The sequence below is a fragment of the Akebia trifoliata genome, chromosome 6 (genome assembly GCF_017979445.1).
Source record: "Akebia trifoliata isolate Shusen 1 chromosome 6, ASM1797944v1, whole genome shotgun sequence".
Classification (NCBI taxonomy): Eukaryota; Viridiplantae; Streptophyta; class Magnoliopsida; order Ranunculales; family Lardizabalaceae; genus Akebia; species Akebia trifoliata.
This window is the reverse complement of record NC_141380.1, coordinates 19,618,596-19,637,843: the sequence shown is the minus strand read 5'-3', so window position 1 is coordinate 19,637,843 and position 19,248 is coordinate 19,618,596. Positions and strand designations below refer to the sequence as shown.

Genomic DNA, 19,248 nt, shown 5'->3' with positions numbered 1-19,248 from the left:
CTAGGAAAAATGTTTTCTAAGAAAAAATGTTTTCTAGAAAATATTTTCCATAAGAACAAGATTTTTCAAGAGAAAATGTTTTCCAAATAAAAACTATTTTTCAGAGAAAAAATATTTTCCAGAAGAAAATATTTTCCAAAAAGAAAAGAAAATGAAGGAAAAATGATTTACAAAAGATATATATTTGCATGAAAAATTATTGAAATATGTTTGAAGTTGTTATTCAATGAAAACATTATTTGTCAATATTTTTCAAGAATGCAGTAAAATTATTTTTCTTCTGAATAATCATTAAATGGATGAACTTTTTAATGGATTGGTGCACAAAATTCAATAAAATCTCAGGGTTCATTTAAAATGTTATCAAAGGGGTGACACTGAAATTGGTTAAATTCACCTTCAAAGAGGTTTAAGGGTTATCATTGTATCTAAGCTCAATCGTCTATCGTCTAGGTAGGGTTGTAAATCCGATCAGTTAGAGTAAACGTCAATATCAAGTCAACAGTCAGAAATGACCTCGAAATTTCTCAACATCATTCAGTTGTTCTTTAAAGATCATAGTGCCTCAATCCTGTTGGTTGTAAGCAATGTCTCAGTCCTCAGTTCTCATCAAGCCCGTTTTGGGTAATCTTGAGTTTTCATGGGTCATTTGGGTTAGCTCGAGTCCTTTTTTCTAGCAAGGTCATGTCTTCCTTAGATTGAGCCTACTCTTTCTTATTGAGTCAAGTTAGTTCGTCGAGTTTATAGAGGTGTCTGTCGCCCCTTCTGAATTGATCGTACAAAAGAAATTTTTGAATACCTCAAGCGCATTAAAGAATTAACTAATAATCTAGCTTCAAGGATATATTTTTCTCCTGAACAAGAAAGATAAGAGTTGGGCTCAAGAAAGCAAAGGTCATTGACCTCGGAACAGAAATAAATTCCTAAAGAGATTCAAATAGAAACCGTCTTATCTCTAGAGGAACACAAGGGGATAATGAATTTTCTCAGAAATTTCAAAAGACTTGTTCGTGTGATCATATGAGGGTATGTTAGGTACAAGCTTGAGTGTTGTTCAACATGGACTAGATACTCGTCTATATCAATGGAATTAAAGAAGATGTTATAAAATGTATCAGTGCTATCCTCACTACATCTTAAGTTGCAAATCGCATATTATCAATCGATATGGGGATACCTTTTGAATTGATATTTGATAATGGGTTTTACATCAAAGCTTAAGTTGTTACTCTGTATTTAAAGTTCAAGATCCGGCATCACACATTATCTCTCTACTGTCCTCAGATTAATGAAAGGTTGAAGCAGCTAGTAAAAAAATCTCAAAACAATCATCAGGGAAATGTGTCAATCACATCAGGATTAGTTAGAAAGGTTACCATTCACACTAGGGGCACATCTTGCTTCAATGTTATCTTATATTGGAGCTATTCCCTACTCCTTAGTGTATGGCATGGAAGCAGTTTTGCCAGTTGAAATGGAAATTCCGTCTCTCAGGGTCTTGTTGGAAAATCATTTGTTAGAAACAGATTGGGTTCGTCAGCAGTATGAAGAATTAAACTTGATAGAAGAAAACGAGTTAAAGCCCTGTACCATGTGCAAACTTATCTAAGAAGAGTCACCCGTGCATTGGACAAAAAGGTCAAAGCTCATCATTTACAAGTCAAGGATTTAACTATCAGACTTCAAAGAAAATTGAACACTCCTCCTCGACTATAGGAGAAAGTCTGAATCCAATTGGAGAAATTCATTCGTAAAGGAAATATTACCAGGAAAGGCTGTCAAACTTCAAGATCATGATGAAATTGAATTACCAGAACCAACCAACCTTGACTAAATCAAACGGTACTACATTTAAGGAGGCCATCTTTGACCGAATTAATCCTCATATTACCCGGTTACCCAGTTCAATATCCTTTCTCAACCCTTTCGCAGCCTTTTCAAAAAGAAAAAAATTATGCCTTCTTCTTTCTTAGCCCGATCACCTAACCTAGGGGAGGGAAAAATTCGAACTACGTCTTGGCCTGATCCTAAAATTCTGGGGTACGTAGGCAACCTGAGAAGTTACTTCAGGCCCGACCACATCAAAATAAAAAAAATCTATTTCCCCACACAAAAAAATCAAAAAAATCAAAAAAAAAAAAATTCAAAAGAGAAAGAAATATCATCCAAAATGGGGAAGAAAATTCAAGAAAAAAGTTTAAATGAAATGCCACACAAGGGGCATTTGGGTTTTTGAGCCTCAGAATCCTTTTCTTTTTTATACCCAGTCCTAAGCCTACCTATAAAAGTCCTCCTAAGTACCGTGCGAAAAGTCAAGGAAGATAGCAAAGCATGATCAGGCAGCAACTCCAGAAGTTCAGAGACAAAAAAAAAAAAAAAAAAAAAAAAAAAAAAGATAAAAAATGATGAAGCCTGCTAAGTTGAAAACCCGAAAAGGGCGACTTAGGCAAAAATTAAGGCAAGCTCGCAAGGTTGAAAATCTGAAAGGACAACTTTGGCAACAATCAGAGCCAAGAAGAAAAAAAAAAGCTCGCTAGATCGAAAACCTACAAAGGCAATCTAGGCAAAAGCTAGAGCAAGCTCGCTAGATTGAAAACCTGAAAAGGCGATCTAGGCAAAAGTTAGAGCAACAAAGAAAAATAGAAAAAGATCCCAAGCTGAGAGCGGTCCGAGCTGAAACATTAGAAGTCCGAATAACCAAGTTCAATACTTAGCTTAAGCCAGGCATAGACTCAAAAGTCACAAGTATCTTGTCTATGATCGATCTGAAAATGTTTACTTCCCCAAGTGAACCAAGGGAGATAAAGGTGAATTCTATGATGAAACTCGAAAGGAAATAATTTTGTACTCTTGAGCCTGACTCAAAACCTTCAATAAAATTAATCAAAATTAAAAAGTTGAGTCTTTATTGCGCTTGTGGTAATCAATTATTTCAAACCTTCATACAAGGGGCATTTTCTTTCTTTTTTTTAATGTAACTTTTCCCCCTTATACTAGGGGCATTTTTTTATGATGTGTTCAATTATTTTCAAGGCCATGGTCATTGTCAAACTAGAGGCATTTTGCTTTTGAGCAGTGTTAATCCTAAGAGATAATGACAACCCCAAATTTAAGGTAACCCTCTTGATAACAGTTTTTCAAAAAACTCTTGAGGTTCGAAAGAAATAAAAATTCAGGTTTTAAAATTTTTTGATAAATCCTTGAGGTTCAAACAAAAGCATTTCGGATCTCACATAGGAGATATAACATTCTTTCAGTCTCCAGATTCTTTTCCAGATTCAATCATTCTTGGAATCAATCATTTCTCCTCCAGATTCATTATCTTCCAGATTTATTCGTTCTCCGGTTTGTTCTAGTCGGTTTTCTCCAAATTCGTTCATTCTTTCCCAAAATTCATTCATCCCTCTACCAGTTTTGCTCAGTTTTCGCCAAGGATTATCTTGGATTTTGCTCAGTTGCCGCCAAGGGTTAACTTGGATTTTGCTCAGTTTCCGCCAAGGGTTATCTTGGATTTTGCTCAGTTGCCGCCAAGGGTTATCTTGGATTTTGCTCAGTTGCCGCCAAGGGTTAACTTGGATTTTGCTCAGTTTCCGCCAAGGGTTATCTTGGATTTTGCTCAGTTGCCGCCAAGGGTTATCTTGGATTTGGCTCAGTCTCCGCCAAGGGTTTTCTCGGAACTATGCTCAAATACCGCCGAGGGTTTTCTCGAACTATGCTCAGATACCGCCGAGGGTTTTCTCGGAACTATGTTCAGATTATATTCAAATTATGCTCAGTTTATACTCAGATTATGCTAAATTTATGCTCAGGTTTTACTCAGTTTCACACAGTGCACACACTTGCACATTTGCACTTTTTAGTCAGGGAGAATTCTCTAAAATTCAAGGATCTGACACCGTCAGTGAGAGTTTGCGCTCAAGGACCTGACAACCTTTTGATTCGGGGAGAGCTTTACCCTCAAGGATCCGAACACCTTGACAAATTGCTAAATCAGGCTGCAAAATGAACTGTCACTAGCTTTGGCATTCAGATATCGCACTATCTACCAAAATAGATTTGCTATCTAGTTTGCTTCAACCCTCTGCCAAAGAGGGGCATCTGTAGACACCCCATTTTCGCATCCGCCTGATTGATCAACTCGTCAACCCGATTGCAATGATTCCCAATGATGGATGTGTATTCCAATGCTTTATTTTGTTACCAGATATGTTTCAGAAATCCGGATGAGGTATCTCGAACTGACAAAACCTTAGAAACTACGCTACACTAGGAAAATACGACCCCAGAAACATAGAAATCATCATCTTGCAGACCAAAAAGAAGCTTCACGATAAAAATCACTAAAAATTATCAAATTACCAAAATACCCCTAACCTCAAAACAACCCTAGAGCCTACGTTACGCTTAGGAAAACCCATTCGAACACATAAAATGACAAATCGGAACCAAATAAATCATTTCACCAATTTTAACAGAATTTGACAAAATTACGAAAATGCCCCTCATAAAGTTCACAACCATTTCACACAAAAAATTTCATAAATAACAAAAACTAATATTTCCATTGAATTCCTTACGAAAAACCGATTCTAAAACATCCTAGAACATTAAAAACCGACTTGAAACGTGAAAAGTCCTCTCAGGGGCAAAACGGTAATTTCACAATTTTCATAATTAAAAAATTTGAAATTAATAAATAAAATATTAAATAATTAAAGTGAAACATTAATGAAATTAATTTAAAATTTTGAACCTAAAAAATCGATTAATCGGACTCTCAGGCAAAATTGTTGAGGGTTCGTGGGATATTTCTTTAAGGACCCCTCCATTTGGGGGTCCAAAGAATTAAAGAAATAATGGAAGGGGGTTCTCCAAAAATTAAAAGTAAATCAAGCAAGACTAAAGTCAAGGTATTAAAGTCAATCAAGTGAGACTAAAGTCAAAATTAAAGTCAATTAAGCAAGACTGAAGTCAAAATATTAAAAGTCAATCAATTAAGACCAAAGTCAAAACATTAAAAGTCAATCAAATAAGACCTAAAGTCATAATAGAATTCTAATTAAATAATAACTTTATCTAATAGAGTTCTAACTTAAAAATAATTCTACCTAAAACAATTCTAATTAAAACACAATTCTACCTAAAACAAGTCAAACTAAAACACAACTCTAATTAAAAGATTTCTAATTAAACACTAACTCTATCCAAATCAACCCCTAAAAACATCTATAAATAGAGGTGCTCACACCCTATTTTCGTATCAAATCATAAATCCTAAGAGAAGTAGGTCTAGAAGCTCCCCTAGCCCCCCATAAACCCTAGTTTTGGAGCCCCAACTCCTTACCTAACATCCCTCCTTCAATTTTAGTCTAGAAAACACCTAAAATCCCTCCAAAAACACCCCCAAATCCGCAACAAACTTGAAGAGTTCAGATCCAAAAATAAGGAGATACATTGATCTAGGAGATCCGAAGTCAAATCCGGAGACAGAACGAAGCAAGGGAGTACAGTACAATGAGCTATTTTTGTCAGATCTGAGGGAACAAAATCCTTGCTATCGGAAAGGTATGTAATTTTTTTATTTTTATCTAGGTTTTTAGCAATGTGATATATTTGGGAAGTTAGTAGAGACCGGCTTTGGCCGGGCGGGGTTGGTGCCTAACACCTTCCAACCCCGTAACATGATCCCCGAATTCAGATTTTTTGTGGTAGATTAGTCTTTTTATCCATGTTAGAGTCAGTTTGGTTCCTAGACCACAATAACTAGGTGGCGACTCCCAAACCTCAAGGGTCAAAAGTGGATCCGCGCACCCCGCGGATCGAGGGCGTTTTCAGTTAGAACTTTAGGAAGGTAGATAATTTTTTTTTCCTTTTGTCTTGGAGAGATCCTCTATTTATAAGCCTTTGTTAGACCTTGGGACATATGAAGGTCTAAATACCACAAATTCAATTTAATTGTATTAAAACCACGAGGAATGACCTTACTTACCCTTAATCAAGTAGGCCTTGATGGTCTTTTTTCCTCTTTTAACTCTTATCAATCATGATGATCAAAGGATAAAAGTGTAAATACTCTAAAGGTTTTAGAAAGTTCTATTAAGGGACAAATATGACTTTGCCTAAAAAGACAATGAATTGGGTAAAAATTAGGTACAATGACATGTAAATAACCATCCAAGAGAGGATCTTAATGGTAAATTATTTTAAGTAGAATCTCAACAAATTTGGGGGCAGGAGGGTAATTGCTCATAAGTTCTAGAGAGTTCTCTTTGTGGAATAAAAGGGTTTAAGTCCCTTGAACTTGGTCAAATTATAAAAAATTCTTAAAAAGTGTCTTGAATTATATGCACAAAATGATGGCCCCAAAAGTCAATTGCCTAGAATTAAGTCTCAAGAAACTAAGGATAGAAATGTAAGACCGAATAAAATTATTTTTAAATGATCGCATATATGATTACTTGAACAAAAAAATTGACACTACTCAATAAACCTCAACCTCAAGTACTTTCAAGATTGCCAAGCAAAAATTATTTTCCACAACTTAGGAACATTTCTGGTAATGACAATTTCTTGGAGAGTTGCTATTGTCACACCAACTTTTGCTAATACCACACCAATTCCTATGTAAATTACCAATGAATTGTACAGTTGGGGTGGCGATAGCAAAAGTTGGTGTGGCAATAGCTGGTCTCATTTCTCTTCAGGTATCCTTTCTTCTTGTTGAATCAAATTTTACAACTTCATGTTCTACATTATTTCCTTATATCTATTATTCTTATTCTGAAAATCATTCATTTTAAAGTTATTTTCTTTCCAAGAAGAAAAAGTGAGGAAGATAGTTTAATCAAGTACACAAGTTTCCGATGCTTGGCATCTATAACCCATTTGAAAGCAAAAAAAAATTGGAGAGTTCAGTATGGCACTAATATTCAATCAGAGCACCCGTCGTGTATTCCATGACTCATCTAAAAGGGGAGGGGGGGAAAAAAAGTGTAATTCAGTGAAGTGTGGCATCCAACTAAAATACAAACTTGGAATGGTTCCAATCAACAACAAAACAACATCAACCACTAAGATTGAGACCCCAACCCCCCATCAACAAACACCACCAACTGATGTAGACCTAAGGTGTTTGCACTTTGCACCCAAATGAAAAACATCATCCCCATAAAAAATCTACTTGTCATCTAACTCATTCGGCCCAAATCGACAAGTCATAAAGTGTAAATTAGACATAAGCCTCCATGTTTTGATAAGTATCTGAGATAGGCCTGTTTTCAAACTCCCCTTTGACCTTGTTCTAGTCTAAAATACTAAAAACAATTATCAAAATACCCTCATTTTCGACCTGAACATAACCCTTGATATTTCTCAATGCAGGCTCATTATCATCAAGAGACGGACTTTCAGCCCCATTTTCAACTTCAAAGCTGATATTTAGGAAGTAAAAGACGGAATTTAACCTTGATTTTTTCATGTTATCTTTAACCAATTTTGACGGACACCAGGTCTGATCAACACGATGTAAATTGTTATTTGGATACATGCCTCCAGCATTTTAATAAAAGAAAATGCACATTGCTGATATTATGCTTTTCGTTCGGATACTAGTAAGAAGCATCATATATGGTTACTGCACACCACCATTTGACCACGGTCTACTACGTAAGACCTAGATATCCACCTTTTGTCACCGTGAGGATACAATTTATCACCAGCATTTCAACCTCTGAGATTCTCTCAATCAATCAAACTTCGAACCCCAAAAATAAAATAGTATTAGAACCCCTGATGTGACGTGTGCTACAACTGTACATCTGTAACGTCCGGGGAGCAATTGAGAATGCCACATGGGAAGAGACATTTTAACATCACTCATAGTATCATTTTTAGTATGAACTAAATGAAAATGGAATTTTACCTTAGATTTTCCTTCCTCCAAATCCATCGTCTACGTACATAATTTTACCTTGATTTTCAACCTTCAGACCAAGATGAGACCTTTTTGAGTAGAAAAATCTGAGAAATTTGAAAGGTCTCCCAAGTGCCAAAGAGAGTTGAAACCGAACAAGATTTAGTAGGTTAAAGTGATTTACACAAGACATTCAAGAGCTTTAAGATGCTCTGGGTTACCATAAAATAAATCATCCACGGCTTTTTTTTATTTTAGAGGGCATTTAGGTAATTACCGTAACCCACAGCATCCTAAAGCTCTTGAATGTTTCCCCATGTTTGAAGTAATTATATGGAAGTCTTACAGTTGAGAATAAAGTCATGGGGGCTTTTCAAGGGGGGGGCATGTCATCAGTTTGAATGTAACAAGGGTACTTCAAACATAGGGAAACAAAGGGCCATGCTTCCATGCAAAGTAAGACCACTTTTATCCAAATAGTCTGATCTTCTGTTTAAAGAAATGATCCAAATATATAATATTCTAAACATCACTATATACCCACTCCAAATCCCACCACAAACCCCACTAAGAGATCCATTCACCAAAGCACTTGTTCACACATGAAACCAACGCAACCGGGTGACCACCAAATGAGATAGAGAAATCCATAAAAGAGAAGACCAAAAGAGGAAAACATGGACAAACAAAATTAAAAGTAATGAAATAATAATAGTAAACCTTCTTTGTTAAACCAAGTTACTTTAAAAAAAAAATCAAATAAAAAATTAAACAAAGAAAGCTTTATGTTTCATTTCAATGAAACACACAGTCCTTTAAAAACAAAAAAAGATTTTCAAAAGTAAGAAAAACTAATAAGCAAAACCTAAAATGAGAAATATTGGGAGAAAAGAAAGTTTAACCACAGAGGTTCTTCCTCCCACCCTTTCTGTCTTCTTCTTCTGCAAGAATAAATAGTGAAAATGAAATTAACGTCCCATTTCTATCCCCCATTCTTCTTTGTCCGTCTAACCTTTTTGACTCCTCCATCATTCCACCTCAAAAAGAATAATTATTACTAGAACTATTTCTTTCTTTGTTTTCTCTACTATCAGAGCTCAGTAAAAAAATATACCCAATTCACTAAGTAACAAGTTGATCAAGCTGCATCTGCTCAAGCCATGCTCCCAGAACCGCATGATCGACAGGCTCGATCTTAGAACTTGAATTCAAACCATCCCCAGACACTGGGGGAGCATCAGAGGTTGGCATCACTAGCTTATCTTTCATCTCTGGTGGAGATTCCTTCACTAGTGACTGAACCCATGATAGGTCAGGTTCCTCACCATGGTTCACTAAGTCAAATGACGATCTTTCATCGCCGTGAACAGCCCAATCTATCTTACCATTAGGGGTTTCCCATTTCGACGACCAAGAATTTACAGGAGACCCAACTATCCCAATACTATTGGATCCAAGGTCACACGAGCTGAGGCTGCGTAGCTGTTGTTGATGCTTTTCACGTTGAGAGAACGAGGACAACCGAGAGCTCATCGGTGAGATAGGTTCCAGACTTCGTGGAGTTATCCTCCCCGGTGAGGGTGCACCAAAGGAGCCCTGCAAGAGAGGGTGATCAACATTTTTGGGAGAAAATGTGCTTGTGTTGATTGGAGATAGCATGCTCTGTTGCTGTTGGAATTGATTGTGGACAGCTGATTTGTGTGAGGGGCAGAAGACGGCCGAAGATACACCCTGATCCGAGTACCGAGGAGATAAAGAGATTTCAGCAGCAAAGAGGTCTTCCAGGTTTGATGGGGTTAGGACTCTTGATCGGACAGGTCGGTTCATAGGGGAAGAACTGATACACAACTCATTAAGGAGCTGTTGTTGCTGCACTTCAAAATCAGTCATGTAATCATCAACAGGAATGTCTCTTGCATTGATCGATGATCTCAAACGACTTGACTGCATATTATTGCTTCCAGGGAGATGTAGGGTCGGGACATTTGGCTGCGGCCAAGCCATGGACGAGTATGAAATACTTTTGGCTGATGGAGACATGGGTGACGAGAATGGCAAAGGAGACATCATCGACATTGAGGATGGAGAGGCGGGCAAGAGATTCATGGCCGCCGCCATATCCATAGCAGTAGCAGACATCGAACGTGGAGAGGGAACAGCAGAGCCAGTCGACACATAAAGAGGGCGTAGCTCATCCGACACGTGTGCGAAGAAGCAAACTCGCCTCATACAATTTGTGCCATCCTTGCAAAGCCGTGTCCTATATTGTGCCGGGTGAAGCCAACACTCAAATACACCATGTGCATACTCACACAAATCGCCTCGCCTGCACGCTCCTTTACGGAAATCCGGACAAGGCACGCAACTGTAGTGGAATTTCCTTGGATCTCTCCTTCGAGCATTTTCACCAGGATGAACAAAAGGACACTCAGTCCAATCATGAGAGTAGGCCCGAGAGCAAGGCCTGACCTTGAATGAGTACATTCGAAACTCATCTGTAGTGTAGATACTGTTCTTAATGTCGGGAAGAGAAGGGTCGATTGGATATTCCTTCTTCTCTAATGCTGAAGATGTAGGGAGATCATTGAATTTCATTGTAGGAGACAAGGTTGAATCTGAAGCAGACGATGGAAATTCATTGTCTGGTGACATTGAGAGGGGTGGTGAATTTGAATTTCCACGTTCACCAGCAGAACTGTAAGAACCATTGTTGGTGAGAAGTTCCTCGAGTACAATTTTCATATTGGGAAGCTTTGGAGGAACAACGATAACATCAGCAGGGCAACGGTCATTGGAATCCACAGAATTTGGGTCAGAGCCCGAAAGTAAAAGCAACTTCACAACTTCAACAGCATTTACAGATCCGCCTGAAGCCGCACAATGAAGGGCAGTGCTCTTATCCGGGCCACAGGAGTGATTTACATCGGCCTCGGATAAGGAGAGAATAAGCTTTAATACATCAATACTTCCATACGTAGCAGCAACCATCAAAGGAGTTCTATGCTCAAGAACCATCTGTTTCGATCCCTTCTGACGGCCATACCAAAGTCCAATCTCGTCAATTGTAGAGGGATCATTCTCAATTGATTGCTTGAAGCTGTCAATGTCATTACTGGCTGCAAGTTCGAGTAAGTTTGAGAAAGAGTCTTTGGTTTCAACAGTTAGATGATTCATGTCTTTTGAAATGGGTTTGTTCTCTTCAGGATGAGAAGGAGATGGAGACGATTTGGTTGTTAAATGTTCTGGACCACCACACATGCTTTGATTACCGGGAAATCTACCTGAATGAATTCAAAACCCTAGAATCAGCTAAACAATCAATTTTTGCTAAAGAAATAACAAGGTAGGTCAAAAGGGAAAAAAATATTTCTGATTACCTAAATGAAGACTCCATGAACATGGATTTGAAACCCAACCACAAAACACAAAAAAAAAATAAATAAATAAAAAATATTGAAGAAGAAAAAAAAACAAAGAATCTCCAAAAACCAGCACAAGAAAACAGAATTGTTGAGGAGAATTTAGACAGAAAGATCATGGATATGGAGATTCTTGAGGGATTTGGAAATTCAACCGATTTCAGAAAGTAAATCCAAAAAGAAATCTTGATATCCGACATAAATCCAAAAATTAACTAATTTAGGAAGAAAATTACGGATCTTGGCGAAAATTTAGGTCGTAAAAATCTGGAATCAATGTCTAAAGCAAATAAGCGAGATCACAGGACCTCAACTATTTCAAAGAGATATAGATCTAAATTGTTTCAAACAAAAAATACACGACGATTTAGCATATTATTCAAACAAAATATCACCAGAAATATATATCCAGTCTCATAGCGTATCCAACTCTCGCTTATTTTACCACCAAAAAAAAAAAAAAACAAACAAAAACAAACAAACAAATTCGGAAACAGCATTTTGAAGAATCGCGAAGCCTCAGAGGAAGATAGGAACTTCACGACGAAAAAATCTCCAAAGCCTCCATTAAGATCTCTCTAGTATTAACCAAAACCTCAGATTTTGAGGATCTGACCATGAAATGATCATCAAATATAGAGATTCTAATAAAATAAAAAGCAGATTCAAATATTGTAGTTTTCCAACCAAAAACAACGCAGAGAGTAGCAAGAACAGATCATCAAAACCAGAAAATCCACTCACCGATTTCCAGAATCATATGTGAAAATCAGCTAAAACAGGATCGTTAACGCCATTAACATAATCAGATCTGTACAGAAACGTCCGATATCTTCAACTATTTGAGAAAGATCCACTACAGGCCGCGTTCGAAGACAAGTAAACCTCGAAAACCAGATAATCAAACCTAACGAATCTCGAGAAACAGTGGAAAAGAGGCTCCACCTTCATCTCTTCAACTTTCACTTGAAAAATTCAAACTCGCCGATCCAGAAAGAGAGCTTCGTTCCAAATTAAGATGAAATGAAACGCTCAAATGCAGATAAATTCAAATAAATTATACCTCTCCCTTTCTTTCTCTCTCAATATATGTAGGTTAGGGAAATGAAATTTCATAGAAATTCACTCCAAATTCACTTGACATGAGAATTAAATTCACAAATTCAAACGAAGTTGGAAACCGGTCGAACCAGTGGAGTAGTAGGGAGATTTATGGGTTTGGTGCTATTTGCTAGGGGAAGGTGGTAACTGGTTTTATCGGTGGACCTTATGAGGCTCTTTGGTTTATTAGTTGAATTGGAATTCGGACAAGCGTCCGCAAACCAGATTTTGCCAAACGCTAATGATTTTCTGACTCAAAACTTTTCTCTCGGTCTTACTTGGATGACGTGTTAAGGGCACAGAACTGTTAATCGTGTTCTTGTGTATCCCGAAGAAAAATATCTATGGTTCTGTACTCCTTCCACGTCATCCAAGTACAGGCTAAGTGAAAATGTTCTAGTCTGTAAATCACGACTTTGCCAAATTGTACTGCGGATTTCAGGGAACGGTTTAATTTGAATTAATGTGAAGTCAAATCGGCGTGGAGCGCCAACGACAAAAGCAATGGAGAGAAACATAAATTAATTAAAATTTTAAAAAGGTCATTTAGACAGTCCCCTCTAAATTTTATTCAATATTAGAGATGCCCCTTGTGTTTTGAGAACGATGACATGCACTCCTTGACCTCAATCTTTAGTTTTCGACTAAGACAAAATGACTCAAATGCCCTCCTCGTTTTCAACCTCTAGTCAAAATCCTTAATTTTTTTCAAATACACCTAAGTCACTTTCAAGCTCTTCAACCTTTATGGTAAATTATGGGGAATTTTAGTATTATCCCTTAGGGGTGCAACTTGGTTTGGGTTGGTTCGATTTAGAGTCAAATCAGAATCGAACCGACCAAAGTCGTTTCCATTATATGGGAACCAGAATCAAACCAAATTACTCTAGAACCAAACCAAAGCAAACCGAGCTTAATTTGTTTTGGTTAGGTTCGATTCCATGGGTTGCCAAAAACTTCTTAAACAAATATTTTTAATAAAAATTAATAAATAGTACCTGGCTCATGCATAAAAAAATTTCAACCCTGCTTCAATAATATCATCGTGTGCAAACTATGATTTTAAAATTGATTTTGTCAAAGATCTTAATGGAAACCCTAATCAATTAGAAACACAAAGGATTTCCTATTGTAACATCAATGGCCTAATTGGATCACCATTTTTGTGCAATTTTTATGAGCATGCTTGTATACTTAGGAATGGTGATCTAAAAAGCCATTAAACTCTTCTAATCGTGATCGATTATCAATCCATAAATAAGAAATCTATTAAAACTAATAGATTAAAACAATTAAAAAAAATTAACTGTGATTATTTTAAAACCAGATTCAATTGCATCTCAAGATTCACGCCTTATTCACAGAACAGGTGAAACCTTAATTCAGAAACTACAGTACCTGTGAAGAATTTCGAAAGCTCTTGTGCAAATTCGCTTCAGTTTTAAAAGAAATAACTTATTAGGGTTTTAAAGGATACTCTTGTGGATCCATAGAAAGATTAAGAACCACAAAAATAATTAAGATCTATAAAAATCTTACCTGAATACCAGCCTGACCAATGTGAGATCTTCCCCTTCACAGCCCAAATTTTAGGATTTCACCTCTTGAAATTCACAAATCGAGATGAAGAATGAGAGAGAAAAAAAGACAATGAGAGAGATCAAAGAGAATGAGAGAAAGATGGCAATTGAGAGAGAGAGAGATGAGATCGAATGAGAATGAGACAAATGGGGATGGAGAGGGAGAAAGGGGAATGAAAAGGCTGAAGATCGAGAGAGGAAGAGATAAAAATTTATGTTTGTCCGATTCTCTGTTCGGTTTGGTTATTTACAAAGCTTGAACTGAGAACTGAACCCATCGGTTATTCATTTATTTAACTCAAAACCGAACCGTTAATCAATTCAAAATGAACCAAACCAGCCCAAAATTCACAGTTTGGTTCGATTCTCAGTTTGAACTGAATTAAGTTGTACCCCTAATATCCCTAATGAAATTGGCTATATTAGATTTAGAGAGTTGTTATTGGCACCCCCAACTTTTACTTATTACACCTCAATTTGTAAATAAAAAAACAAGTGAATTAATGGCTGAGAATAAGTAAAAGTCCAGGGTGCTAATAGAAGTTCTCTCTTTTCTTTTTTTCTTTTTGTTATTATAATTTGAGCCAAACCTTTGTAATTTTGAAAAGTGTGTAATTGGTTAGGTTTAATAAGTAACAATTTAGGTGCCAATAGCATCTCTGTAGATTTATCTCCTAAAAAAATGCAAGGTTAAGTTTACCCTTAAGCCAACATCCCTTTTTCATGAATTAAAGGTGAAATTTTGATTTTATCTAGAATATTTTTTCAAAAACTTAAATTACCAAATCAATATTTTAATAATATAAAATTAAATCATTAATTCATCAATAAAAAAGGAAGTAAATTTTCCTTCAAAGGGATAAATCTAATCTTGCAGTTTGTGAAGATAAATCTAATATTGACAATTACATAAAGAGCATTAATAAATTTCCTGGATTATTTTAAATATATTGAACCATTTATCTAATTCATCATTTTCAACTTAACTTAATGAATCGAAGAAAACCCTAAATTTTTTTTGGCTAAAATTCTTTCATTTTCTATTTTCTATAAAATCATATCTTTAAAAAAAAAAAAAAAAAACTAATCATCTTCAAGCTCCTTAATATCTGTGTAACAATCCTGAACGTATGTACTTGCTACATTAAGTGTAAAATGATAACAATTCTAAGCGTGCGTAATTTCTAAGTTGAGCATGCAAAAAAGAGTAAGAATTGGATAAGATTGGGAAGGGATTTGAGAAAAGGATATCTCGCAAGCTTTCAACTATTTTCATGTATTATGTGTTCATCATTAAAGATCCACAACAACTGAATGACGAGTTGTCGAATCAAATGATCGTAAATTTGGGTGTCTACAAATGCCCCTATTTGGTAGATAGTGCGTCATCTGAATGTTAAAGTCAGTGACATTTTATTTTGCAGCCTGACCCGACAATTCATCGAGGCATTCAGATCCTTGAGGGTAATGCTCTCCTTAGACTAAAAGGTGTCAGGTCCTTAAGCTTGAACTCTCGCTGATAATGAAATTGTCAGGTCCTTAAATTCAAAAGTTCTCCCTAACTAATATGAACTAAGTAAAATTTATGAAAAGTGGAGTAAAATTTGAATAAAACTAAGCAAAATCTAAATAAGATTGAGATAAAATCTTAGCAAAATTCTAAAATTCAATAGAAATATAAGTGTAAATGGAGAATAAACTATGCATAAACTGAGCATAAATTGAGCATAAGACTAAACATAAAACTAATCGAAAAACTAAGTATAGAACTGAGCATAAGACTGAGTATGGAACTAAGCATATAATTAAGCATAGAACTAAGCATAAAATGAGCATAGAACTAAGCATAAAATTGATGATAGAATTGAGCATAAAATTGAGTATAAGACTATGCATAAACTAAGAGTCTCATTATATTCGCCTTGAGTGAAAGAATATTGGATGAAAGAGTATATTCTACTTGTAAACATGCGAATTTCGAGTTTGAAGATCATTACTACTTAGATTTGGAGTCGTCGTCATTCTTTTTAAAAAAAAAGGGTGTGAATGGACATCCAAAAAATAATTTTTTGTTCGTAGTGACGTTTGTATGGATAAAAGATATTGATCTACCTAAGATCTAGGTAAAGAAGTCAATTTAAGAAATAGGGAAGGTATTAAACACCCTATTTCCTTTACTTTAAGCGATAATATATTTATTGGTTATTTTTCATTTTGTAAAATCTAGAGGGAGAAAATATTGAAAATAAAAATGTACCCTCAAACTTGGAGGAATTTTATTTCGAGCCTAAATCATGAGATCACCTCATTATGAAAGGAGTCCCATTACATCAAGGCCTCAAGCTTTTATATTTTTATAAAGGTAGACCTCCAAAAAAAATTCAAAAATAAAGAAGTGACAGGAAGAGGTTAGGAGAGAGAAGATGGGGAAATTATTTCCAATACCTACCTTAAAGCTTGGACTTATTTTTCTTCTTTTTTTTTCTTCTTGAGTTTTTTATAAAAATATTTATGTTAAATCATTTTTTTATCTTTTAAAAAGAGAATGAGAGAGGAAGTATGGAGATTAGTAGAGAGATAAATAATTTGAGAATTGAGAGAGATAAGAGTGGTGAGGCTAAAGAGAGGAGATTCAAGCATTTTGGGGAGTTTATGAGAGATGGGTGGGCTTTTATAGATTTTTTATAAAATGAGGTGAAAATAGAAAATGATGGTAAATGACTTAGGATTTATGAATGAGGTGTGCGGAATTTGTGGTTAAAGGAGGGTAAACTTGATAAAAAGGGGTTAAAATGGATTACTTGACCCATATGGATGGGATCTTTCAACCCATATATGTTGAGTGTTAGGTGAGGTTAAGAGATGTTGATGTTGGTTGGAAGAATGATTATATAAGGGGGGATAGGTATTTTGATTTTGGGAGACTGGAGGATATGGTAACACATGGCAAAAGGGTATGACTGTATATGGGTTAGGTGAGTTGATTAAAGTAAAGGGGTATGTGGATTGCTTGTGACAAGGGTTTGGAAAAAATGATGGGGGTAGGTTATTAAATGGGATATGGGTTTAGATGTGGGTTGAGAATGATGATGAGGTTGGTTAGATTGATTTAGGGATATGGGTTGTGGTGGTGACAAGTGACCATCTTGATGATCATAGATTCTTTTTGCGGTGATTGGTTTGATTTTGAACTTGAGTAGAGGTGTAGAATTGGCTTTTGTGTATGTTGGGCTTAGATTTATGTAAATTGACTTAAGCTAGGGTTAGGTTTAGGTTGGAATTGGTTTAAGTTAGGGTTAGGGTTAGGTCAAAATTAGTTTAAAGTTGATTGAATGGGGTAACCTTAAGATTGGAATGAGTTAGGGTTAGGGTGTTCTTGGTGGGCTTACAATGGACTTAAGGCTTGATGATGGGTTAGAGTGAGGAGCTTAGGATTTTGAGAGATTTGTTTTTTAGGAAAAGGTTTTTGAAATGACCTTATAGGTTCATTAGAACCTTGGAGCATTTATTTAAATTGAAAAACAAACATCTTGGAGTTTTTGGGCCCTTAGGGCCTTTTTGAATTTAAAACACAATTTTTTTGGTCATTTTTGCACAAGGCCCGTTTAAATTGGGGTGTCTAAAGTTGTCCCTCTTTGTAGAAGTTGTGTGAAAAGAACTACAAAGAATAAACGTAACCCCCGTTTATATGGGCTTGAGAATTTTGCTCGAACACATTTTGAAAACATCGAGTAAACTTACAGATTTTGTGAAAAATGACTACTCAAGCACGAAGTCTAATAGAGTTGGCCTTTTTAATTTCTTGACCTTGTGGCACGGAACTCATTTGAGTTTCAAATTTGATGAAAGTGGTGAATTTTGAAATCAAAACTTTAAAACGTGTTTTGACAATTTGATATTGAATTTGCAAAAAGTGCATTTTTATTTTTCTTATTATTATTATTATTATTATTATTATTATTATTATTATTTTATTTATTAATTTTTTTGGAGATAAAATCTTTATTTTGTTCATTTTTTTAAACTTTGAAAACATTATGATTCGGATAAGCTTTTAATTAACTTCCCTCTTTGTGCAGCTTTGATTTTTTGATCATTTAGCTTCAACTATGGCCATTAGTCATCCTTTCTATGTTCATGACGATCTGGTTGTTTTGATAAACAAGAGAGAACTCCATGTCCGTTCTGGTGGCAAGTTGGTTTGATTCGAAGGCTTACAGAGTTTGCCTAATGATGAGGTATGTTGTTGGGCACCTTCCAACCTTCGGTGTCTCTCATTTTTTCTTTCCAAAAGAGTTGATTTGCCGTGTCGATTGGTTTGATGGGTGTCACTCATTATATCTTTATTTGAGTATTGAGACAATTTGGTAAATAACAAGATATAGTAATCCATGGAGATTTTAACGAGTTGGTCGAATTCTTTTCTCCTTCACCTCTCTCATGGCAATTACGGGACTGATTGGAAAAAGCTTAAAAGGATGTCATGATTCTAGACCAACCCATATTTCAAGGTCATTCATTTCCAAACTATTAGTTTTGGATCTAAAAGTAGATTGTCAATGTAGATACATGATTTTGTGATTACGATGGCCACATCTACTAAGGTTTGGCGTCGCCACCATTCATGTTGTAAGTGAGTGTGAATGGTCACCCGATGCACATGTTTTGAAAAATGTGTCGTTTTTGGCACATAGTAACTCGCAATAGATAAAGTACCGATCAACCCCGAGATCGGGGTAAGCAGCTCGGTCAGAGAAAATGGAAGGTGTTAGGCACCCTTTTCTCCCCACCATGTGATGGTAACCTCAACTCAACTCGATCATTTTTAATTGAAAATACAAACTAAAAGTAAAGTGCCATGTATCGATATCTTGTACCTTTAATAAGGATTTGTTTTTGGCTTGATTATAGAATCATCCCATTGAAGGAAATGATCCTTTGAATTATTTGCCTTGGGAGTCAAGTGTGATTTGAAAAATATTGGCTATGGTTATGGGTTCATTCTCATGAATTAAGAAGAACCCGAACACCAATTGTCTCAAAACAGTTGAGGGATTAAAATCAGTTTTGTTTTCAAAATGGATTACAACCCTTATACTTTCGACCGGACTGAAGTCCGATCTACCAGAGATAAAGAAGGGGGATCATTGCATCTTAAGTCCTTTTAAAATAAAAATAAAGAGAGGAGGGGGACAACAGAAGAGGGAGGCGGAGAGGGTAGAGAGAAAGAGGGGGG

The 19,248-nt window shown here is 35.9% G+C and overlaps 1 protein-coding gene across 2 annotated transcripts; it reads right to left on the bottom strand.

Moving 5' to 3' along the window:
- Window positions 1-8,592: 8,592 nt before the first annotated feature.
- LOC147400371 (zinc finger CCCH domain-containing protein 30-like) lies at window positions 8,593-12,486 on the bottom strand. Of its 2 annotated transcripts, none has more exons than XM_086446039.1 (2): window positions 12,076-12,486; window positions 8,593-11,211 (listed from the first exon to the last, which is right to left on the bottom strand). In XM_086446039.1, the coding sequence occupies exon 2, from the start codon at window positions 11,168-11,170 to the stop codon at window positions 9,035-9,037; it is 2,136 nt and encodes a 711-aa protein (XP_086302165.1). In that variant the 5' UTR covers window positions 11,171-11,211; window positions 12,076-12,486; the 3' UTR covers window positions 8,593-9,034. The 2 variants fall into 2 exon arrangements, with proteins under 2 accessions (XP_086302165.1, XP_086302163.1); XM_086446037.1 differs by having other exon boundaries at window positions 8,593-11,193; window positions 12,076-12,480.
- Between the last annotated feature and the right edge of the window lie 6,762 nt (window positions 12,487-19,248).